We start from the raw sequence: 10,000 nt of genomic DNA on the forward strand, positions 1-10,000 counted from the left end.
TATGAACTCACAAAATGACTAGCTCCCAGGTTTACTTGAATCGTGTGGTCGTGGTAATTTCAAATCCAATCAAGCCCAAAATTTTCAGGCTTAATTTAATCCTTTCCTTTGTAATCAACACACATTTATAACTGCAATGATTTATGAATCTTTTAAAAAAAATGTCAAGGTTAAAATAAAGTAAATTACTGAATTTACCAAATTTAATATTTTGCCATCAAAAGCTGTGATATAGATCACTGGGATTCAGACGATCCTATCCCAAGATCTGAACTATTAAAACGAGTATCTGGTGCAGATGGACTTTACTGCCTACTAACTGAAAAAATAGATGCTGAGTTACTTCAAGCAGCTGGTGAGTAACACAGATTTACCAAGGAACACTTACCACTGGGGACGTAGGACGGGACAAAAAATTTAAAATCCATTCCATTGCCTCTTTTAACTACTGTAACGGTACATTTTACTTAATAGTGTTAATGATCTTTGATAGACTGTAACAAAATAAGCTCATTAAAATATAATTGACAAGGGGAAAGATAGGCAGTGAAACAGAGGCTGTCATGTGCAGAGTGACTTAGTGGAAAGCACGTCTGCTTTTGTTCCTGTCCTAAAACACAAAGGCCCACATTTTGTGTTACCATCCTTAAAACAGGCAAAACTGCTCGTTTGGACGCTTGATGACATTATTATTATTAATTCTTGCATGATAATAATATGTTCTTAGATTGTTGTGTGATATACTCTTAGAGGGGGATTTCCCAATTGCTCCCCAATTGCAACACATGTTTTTGGTAAGTTGTGGCATCAAAAGTTGCATTGGGTTCATCTCTTGTCATACCCTGTGAGCGGCCTGCTTTGATCTTCCTAGATAAGTCATATTAATTGAGCATGTGTTAAAAATTCAAATGTATTCAGTGTCAGTCACACGTGACCAGTAACCACAAAACAAACAGTTGGGATATTTTTGAACAACTCTGGCAAACACACGACAACCAAGGAATCATTTCATTGGAAACTCAAGATAGTTCATATTTTAAAATTGCCTTTTCATTTTTTACTTAAAAATTTCTAGGTATCTGGCAGACTAATTCCTGTAACCAACATACAGAGGGAATACTCATTGGCATTTGGACAGTTAAAAATTGCCACGCTGTTTGAATGTTGAAACTGGACTGCCTCATCCATTTCTTTGGATGAGTGGCAAATTAAAGAATGTTTATAAAACTGGATCTGGAATTAGCCCCCAAAATGAAACAATTTTTCAAATTTCCATTGTATGAAGAAAGTAATAATAGTAACAAAGATGAATTTTTTCATGGTAAACAGGTCCTCAACTGAAAGTTGTCAGCACAATGTCTGTTGGTTTTGATCATGTCAGCCTACCTGAAACTTCAAAAAGGTCTGGAATTTGCTTGTAATTAAAGAGGCTATGTCACGCAAAATGATGTAATTTCATGACACCACCAAAAAATATAATGAAACATTGCAAGAACCTCTTAAAAATGTTGAAAAACATAAAAGAAATAGATCAAAAGGAAAGAGAAGCATGACATACTGTAATGTATGGACACAGATTATTGTCGCATTGTAGACTGATAGGTGGTGGTGTTTTCCAGTAAAGACGTCCTTCACGATTTATTTTCATTGTAATCAAGTCACTATGTTTATCCTTCAAGTCATGCAGTTTACCATTTTATCTGCAGAGGAATTGCTGTTGGTCATACTCCTGGAGTATTAACAGATGCCACCGTAAGTCCAAATAATATTATTATAAATGTATCTGCCTCTGCCACCAAAAATGTGAAAAATGACCAGCATTTCTTTGTAGCTAATGCGAATGCTACCAGTTAAATTACAACCAACTAAAGAGAGCTCACCAAGAGTATTGGCTGTTATTTATTTTACTGCGGATTGTCAAAAACGTTCCTGTAGAATGCAAATGTAGCAACTTGAATTATGTGGTGTTCACATCCATTTTTTTTTTCTGTCATGACTCTGGCTGATAACATCCTCAACCAGCACTTTTTGATGATCTGGGGCTGGTTACTCAAAGCCTGATTTGGTTGAAACCATGCCATGGAAACCAGGCCATGGAAACGTATTGGTTTCTATGGCATTTAATGCTGGTTAGTGCTGACCATGCATTTAGCAAGCCAGGCTAGCACTAAGTTGCTCAAAGCATGGGTTGTGCCAACCATTGCTTAAGTAGAAACAAAATCTCTGGTTTGTCATGGTAAGTGCTGCCTCACAGGGCTGCAAGAAAGTCAGGCCCGGCTCTCAAAAAAACCCTCAGTGGAAAGCGTGTGTTGCATATATTACAAGTTTCCATATTAATTTTGTTAATATAATACATTTAATGAAACTTTTAATTTGGTTGATACATGTACCTAATTCAGATTCTGTGCTAATTGGGGTTAGGGTTAGCATTAGAGAGATCTTAAAAGTTACATTGTACATATTTTTCAAATTATTGTAGGCTACTTTGACAGTAGGACTGCTTTTGGCAACTCAACGACGACTCATTGAGGCAGCTGCGGAAGTCAAAAAGTAATTTTTAAAGCTTGGACCCCTGGCTTAGTGATCTTTGTGAGACTGTTAGGGAATAATAAATATAATTTTTTTATTATTATTGAAATCATTAAAAGTGTGAATTCTTCATATAGAAGAGTTGGTTTCAAACAAATAACGGTAGAATATATTTCTGAATCATTTTAGGGTTAAGTACCATCCATGAATACAATTCTTCACTGTATAATGGAATAATTAACTTTTGCTTGATCTGTTTGAATTTGCTCATCCAAGATGGCCACCATATTGGGCCATGGTGGAGTTCATAAATTAGAGCTGGTAAAAGAATCTTCCATACCAAGAAAAAATTCTATTGCCTGAGGATCTTAAAACCGAGAAAGAAAATCAAAGTCTCATTGAATATTACGAACAGTTAGCTTGCAATAGGGCATTGGTGAGGTGAACTCCATAAAGCAAATATTTTTAATGTTAAAAAAGAGATTAGGTACAACAGTTACTGTATAATTTGCAACCTAGTTACAATAGAGCAACCAATTTTGTTGGTATTGCAGGCAGCTAATTGGATTGATGTACCAGTAGTTGTGATTTAATTAAAACGTTTTTCAGATTAAAATTATAATGTTCTTTGCATTTAGTGGTGGATGGGGAACATGGAAACCTCTGTGGATGTGTGGACCAACTCTTATGGGGAGTACAGTCGGAATAGTTGGACTTGGAAGAATTGGTTAGCTTTTTTTGTTTTCCTGAGGATAACGCAGTAGTATTTAAGAAAACTGACATTGGATAGCTTTAAAAGACTTTGGTGTTTTTGAAGGTTGTCAGGTAAACTGTTAGTGTGTGAGCATGCAGGCTCTCTTTGCAGGGCAGGCAACCTTTAAATTTATCTCTTATCCTGCAAAATTGCTTTCCTGGCTCCCCCACTAAGCTAATGCCCACAGGCCACTGTACTATTATTCCATTTTATTTTGGCAGTTTTGCAAGGTTGACTTTTTAAGACAAACCTTGCATATACAAGGAAAGGTTACGTTTATGCAAACGTTGGCCGTGTAGCACTTATATTTTAAACAGAGTTAACTGAATAGAGTGTAATGTGAAGTGCTGATTTCAATCCCATATGAACCATGTGAGTGTTAGCCCTACAGATGGAAATGGGCCCACACAAGGACAGAGAAAAACTCTGACCAGGGTGGGAAATGAACCCACGACCTTCGGGTTAGATCTCCGCCGCTCTACCGACTGAGCTACAAGGTCAGACGGGAGCAGGCCGCGAGAAGTGAAGATGTTAAAGTCACGGCAATGAACATGTACAAGTACAAGGAAAGGTTACGTTTATGCAAACGTTGGCCGTGTAGCACTTATATTTTTATTATTCCCACCCTGGTCAGAGTTTTTCTCTGTCCTTGTGTGGGCCCATTTCTATCTGTAGGGCTAACGCTCACATGGTTCATATGGGATTGAAATCAGCACTTCACATTACACTCTATTCAGTTAACTCTGTTTAAAACCTTGCATATGTTTGGTTATAAAAATTGACAATATAAAATTGACATTTCGATGTTGACTTTACACCATTATCAAGATATAAAGTTGAGTGGAATGAAAGGAGCTAATATATACAGAATAAGAATACACAGTCATATAATTTGTTCTTTAACCTTGTTCTCAGGGTCTCTCTTCTCTGCCTCCATTGTCGTTGAGAAAAGACCCTGGCTCACGCTGATCACATGGCAATCGTCGACAAATACCTTCCCACTAGGGTAGGGGCTGGATAATCTGTGAGCCAGCAAGTCATGCGAGCCATGCACATTTCGTATTTAAGTATAAGCACCCATTTCAAATAGTACTGATACACTGTTATTAAGTCAGTAAGCACCCATTTTAAAATGGTTAGCTTTCAATAACTGTGTGATTCACATGTTGACTCGCCATATTGGCTTGCATAACTCGCAGCCATGGCTCGCATGCCTCGATGACTCACGCATTGTCCAAGCTCACTAGGGTAGTGTTTTCATTACATTTTGATCCCGCAGCGTGGCGAAAGAGTATTTGTTTGACAAGGCATTTTTAAAATAAACAATCTTTATCTTACAATGTAAATATCAAAAAGGTCAAAAGAGCCGATGTTATATTCCCATTTGAGATGAATTCCCACAAAAGCGGTCAACCTAAAAACAAGAGCTTTTGTGATCAACAAGACAACTTCAAAGTCGAGCGGCAATTGATGTTTGCAAAAAAATTTGATTTTGTTTGTAGCTAAAGTTGCTTCAGTCTACAGAACAAACACTAACATAAAAGAATACACCAAACACTATGTTTGCTTGATAAAAATGTCTTTTTTATGTTACTGCAGCTAAAAATGTACACGCTATTAAAGCGCTGTGCAGTGGCAGGTCTAAAACACAGGTCACATGCCGCAGGTCACTCATTGCAGGTCATTGTTTTACCTTTTTGAAAGTAACCCAAAACCCTCAATTTGGCTAATCCTAGGCCTAAAAACCTAATTGAGGGTTAGGGTTACTTTTCAAAAGGTAAAACAATGACCTGCAACGAGTGACCTGTGGAACGTGACCTGTGGAACGTGACCTGTGTTTTAGGCCCGCTGGCTGTGCAGTGGTAAAAAAAATATCTTAAATGACATCGACAAATTATTTACACAAAGTTGTTTAAATTTAAATATTTTATCGTCATTGCCAGCGTTTCGAGACTCGACCTTCAGTATTTTTAAGAAGTGCAAAAATAAGTGGGATTGCCTTATGTTTGAGATGCTGTTCATAAGGGACTTAAAGCCTACTTTAAACAAACAAAAAGACTCCATTTAAGCTCAAAGCTGTTTTAGAATACATGTATTTTGTTTATATCGCTTCGCCTCATGATTTTATCGTTTCTACTTTTATTTTTCATTTTTATTAGCATAGTTTTTCCCTAGTGTATTTTAAGAACAATATGTGTATAATTCTTATTCTGTATAATATGAGCTCCTTTCATCGCACTCAACTTTATATCTTGATAATGGTCTCACGTCGACGTTGAAACGTCGATGTTATAGCCTTAATTTTTATAACCAAAGTTTTTAAAACCAAACTTCTTGCTGGCATATGTTGCTGTTCAAAATTGACCTTTTCTAGGCTTCACATTTAGGATGTTTTTCTAGATAAGTATACTCCTGCATATATCTTCTTCAAGCTGATATTTAATTTGTCCCTTTGGCACCCTTCAAGTTCCCTTACAAATTATATATTATTTTATTTTTTAGTAACTGTATAGTTTCATCTTCATTAGTATATTTATGTTACATTAGGCATAGCTGTAGCTCAACGACTGGCTCCATTTGGTGTTGCAAGATTTCTTTATGCTGATGTCCACAAAAAATCAGAAAATGGTAAGGTTGAAGAATAGTCAGTTGTCGGTACCTGGTGATATCTCCACCTGGCTTCATATTAACCTTTACAACAGTTTGGCAGCTAAATAAATATATATTTATTTATCGCATTTTTTGGTAGGAAGAGAAACATAAGGGCTATTAGTTCCATCTACTTTGTTACATTTTCCTTTGGTTTGAAATCTTTTCAGAAACCCTGGTGCAGCCAAGAATGATAACCCCAAAGTTATCTGTACTTGGACACCTACAGTATAGCACTTTGCATTTACATCCCTAAATCCCTTGACGTGTTGTTATCCCTTTCTGTTTTTTTCATTACCCTTGTCTGAGGTTTTTCTCTGGGTATTTCAGTTGTCCACTTTATTTACTCCCCAGTCCCCCTAGGATGCCCCAAGTTGAGGGGTAAAATCATCTGGCATTAGACAGAGTAGAATCTCCAAGAACTCAATGGGTTAATGAAGGGGACAGAGGCCATTTTACAGTTGTTTGCTCAGTGACCTAGCCTATGAATGGTTGTGAGGCTGCTGGTGACCTTGTATTGTTACAAACCTCACTGCCTTTATCATGTTAATTATTGTGTTGTTGTAATAATAATTAGTCTACATTGACATAATTTAGAAAAGCACGGGGAAGTATAAAATGCAGTTTAAGGTTATAATGTAAGTGTTGGAAAACGCCAAACTCTTTAGAAGTGCTAACAGTGAAGCCTAAATATTGTTTTATGTCTAATTAGGCCTAAGGTTTGTAACGGTCTTCAGGGTTTACTCGTAGTGATTCGGGGGTAGAAAGACGGCAATATATGAAGAACACCAAGCGGAACGTGTGTTGATTCAACTCTATTACAATCGGAAGTGAACACACCCCTACGGGGGGTTGAATTACAAGCTATCCTGAATTACATAATACTAACTAAACAATATAGCATTTCGTCACAAGGTTAGCACTAAGACTTCCAAAGGGTTTGGGCTTTTTCAACAGTTATATTATAACCTTAGTTTGCATTTTACACCGACCAGAAAAGCACAAAGCAGGGTCACTGGCAGCCTCCCGCTTCCATTCTTAGGTAAGGTAAACCTAGCTATAACTGTAAAATGGTCTATTGATCTCATTTAAATCCTTTCATATTATTTGAGTCAATATATTTAGAGTCTCTCCAGCTATTATAGCCTTCAAGAACATCTGTTTTTTTTGGCTCTAGTTTCATGCGCCAGTGAAAACTTGAGCTGAAAAAGCCAAATGCTCTTGAAGGCAACAGCTAATTTCTTAGAAGAATTTTTCTCAATGCTACAAGCTTAAAGTGACTTAGCAACATCTAGGTCCACTCAAAAAAGTATGAGTTTTATTGACCTGCGAAAGTTTCATAATTATTTTCTAATCATGCTTGCTCTGTTTTAATTTTTTTTCAGAAGAGGGGATGGTGACCCCAAAAGCAGAGCATGGTAATCTGTTAATTTTACTCAGTGATTTTCATTATCACAGAAGTCAAAATAATGCACCTTATTCAGGGAACTATTCGGAATTCATTAACAAAACTCTTTGTCTTGGCATTGTATTTTTGTTTTGTACATGTATCAATTTTTCAGTTAGCAGTGTGTTGGCACAGTGGGTTCGATTCCCAGACTCGGCGTCATGTGTGTTGACTGCTGGTTCTCTTCTCTGCTCCAAGAGGTTTTTCCCCGGGTACTCTGGTTTTCCCCTCTCCTCAAAAGCCAGTCTACGATATGATATGAGTTTATTTGAGTTAATTTCTTACTATTTTTCCTCCTTAATTAATTAATAAAGTGATTGTACAGTGTCTCAATAAATTATTAGTGCCCCAGCACTAAAGAAGAGGTAAAGGTAAAGTCTGCTATGAGCCTAGAAGGCCCACCAGGCCGGCGCTTATCTCCGCTTTCTGTAGCACGCAGCGACTAGGAGTATTTCTACTCCCCCCTGGATGGGATGCTAGTCCATCGCAGGGTTACCCCCAGCATTGAATTGCCGGTACCCTTTTATACACCTGGGTGGAGAGAGGCACCATGAGAGTGAAGTGTCTTGCCCAAGAACACAACAAATATGTCCCCGGCCAGGACCCGAACCCGGACCACTCGATCCGGAGTCGAGCACACTGACCATGAGGCTACCGCGCCTCCCACAGTGCTAAAGAACTTGACGCTTAAGGCCCACCTTCAACTGACAGGCTTTTCAACCGTTTGTTTTTGTTATGGAAATACGCATTGCTTATTGTGTCAATCTGATTGGATGAATGTCAGCTTTGGGCGAAATTTTCATGTATGAAAATTGTTCCACAGCATGCAGTGCTTGTCAGTTGAAGGTGGGCCTTCAAATGAACGTCACAATTATTGTTATTATTCATTGTCACTATTAGAAGTTGACATGCGATCGTCTTTTATAATTATGTTATCTGTTCCAAAAAAACAGATCATGGGGCTTGTCTTAAGAATCTAAGTAGGGTCATGTTAGACAAAACTGTCACTAGATGTACCTACCGTCTTTAAGCATTGGTTTACTTTATTTATTCTTTACTGGTAATTTTGTTTTTCATTGTAGTTAACATGGACACACTATTTAAGGAGTCAGACTTTGTGACTACCCATACTGCTCTTACACCCCAAACAGCAGGTAAAGCAAGGCAGGTCAACAGATTACTTCTGTTTTTTATTTACCCGTATTTATTTAAACATATTTATATACATGTTTGCCCCAGGAGCTAAATGAGCTCATCACGGGGGGCTTACACCAAAATTCTAATTACCACATAAAAAATCAAACACGGGAATGGGATACAAAGTAAGTCAAGAAAGACTTCTGGTTACATCCAGTAACTTTAGACCTTCCCCCATTTCCAAAAAGTTAAGGTAGCTCTGAATTGGCTCCCAGGAATTTTTTTAGAACTTTGACTGCCTGATAATTCTATCTCAGTGCTAAGTACTATTCTACAATAAATCATCATAGATCACAGATAATTTTTGAGATATAAGCAAGTAAAGACAAAATATACGGTGTTTTTGGAGACCTTTTTTGTTGCCATGGTAACGTCACAAAGTCGTGGGCGCATTTTGTTAAGCAATAATTGGTGTTTTACCATTTGTTGTTACGTGAAACAGTATAGTAGTTATAACCCTTTTAATAAGAAGGTGAAACTGTTTGCCAGCCACCTTAAGTTTGTTTTTGATTTTTTTTGTTTCCCTTGCTAGGAATGTTTAATAACAATGCATTCTCAAAGATGAAAAGGAATGCTGTATTTGTTAATACCAGCAGGTAAATGCATTTTGTTTAAGGTCAATCTTACTGGACTCACTCATGTGTCACTGAATAAGAGCGGAGCTCCCCTTGCCAAGGGCGCGCCTGCGGAGCACCCTGTTTAAGTAGCCTGCGTAGCAGGCGTATAAAGGGGAGGGGAGGGGAGGGGGTGGGGGAGGAGGAAGATCGCAGGCTATGTTTAAGAAAATATGGTAACCCATTGATGCCAGAAATCTTGGCTTTGGTTATGACGTCATGGTACGACCGTCTGTCCGTCCGTCTTTCCGTTCAACTTTTCATGTAAGCCAATACTCGAAATGTCGCTATGCTGGAACCCGCGTTTTCAGGCGGGAAGCTGCATGGCCAGCGTACTGCATTTCGACACTGCGTTAGTAAAACAAGCAAAATTTTTTAATGCAACCAAACAGCAAGATAAGTATTGTTTTAATATGTCGTACAATAAGGAAAGAAGGGAAAAGAGAGCGAAAAAAAAAACAAACAGCGAGAAGGCAACGGGTACGCGGTGCTCAACTTGAAAGAGAACGACTCCGAAGAGCACCCGAAAACAGGCAAAATATCAAGCAGCGAGGGAGAAAGCAAGAAAGAGCCCGAATAGAGAAACGAAGTTATAATGAGGAGCAGCAGAAGAAAGAGCAGGCACAAGCACGGAAAACTGAACAGGCTAAATAATGGTGACGAAAAACGGCGAAAAGAGCAAGAAAGACCACAGAAAAACAGACTAATTTATAGCAATGAGCAGACCGGTACATACATGGTATTAAAGCAGACAAGTTATAAAAGTACATAACATAATACAATACATACTTAATTGACCACTCCCCATAG

General features: G+C 38.0%; 1 protein-coding gene across 2 annotated transcripts in view; it reads left to right on the plus strand.

Annotated features, from left to right (window-relative positions):
• LOC138006331 (glyoxylate reductase/hydroxypyruvate reductase-like) overlaps positions 1-10,000 on the plus strand; it is a 20,915-nt gene that overhangs the window by 2,978 nt on the left and 7,937 nt on the right. For both annotated transcript variants that reach the window (XR_011123886.1, XM_068852595.1), the window contains exons 2-10: positions 225-355; positions 1,330-1,402; positions 1,707-1,752; positions 2,480-2,550; positions 3,168-3,256; positions 5,831-5,911; positions 7,318-7,350; positions 8,462-8,533; positions 9,109-9,172. Coding sequence is in view for 1 of the 2 variants with exons in the window: in XM_068852595.1 (XP_068708696.1) it covers positions 225-355; positions 1,330-1,402; positions 1,707-1,752; positions 2,480-2,550; positions 3,168-3,256; positions 5,831-5,911; positions 7,318-7,350; positions 8,462-8,533; positions 9,109-9,172 (660 nt within the window). In the remaining variant the exon portion in view is untranslated. The remainder of the gene's footprint in view (positions 1-224; positions 356-1,329; positions 1,403-1,706; positions 1,753-2,479; positions 2,551-3,167; positions 3,257-5,830; positions 5,912-7,317; positions 7,351-8,461; positions 8,534-9,108; positions 9,173-10,000) is intronic.

Source organism: Montipora foliosa, chromosome 1, assembly GCF_036669935.1.
Source record: "Montipora foliosa isolate CH-2021 chromosome 1, ASM3666993v2, whole genome shotgun sequence".
NCBI lineage: Eukaryota > Metazoa > Cnidaria > Anthozoa > Scleractinia > Acroporidae > Montipora > Montipora foliosa.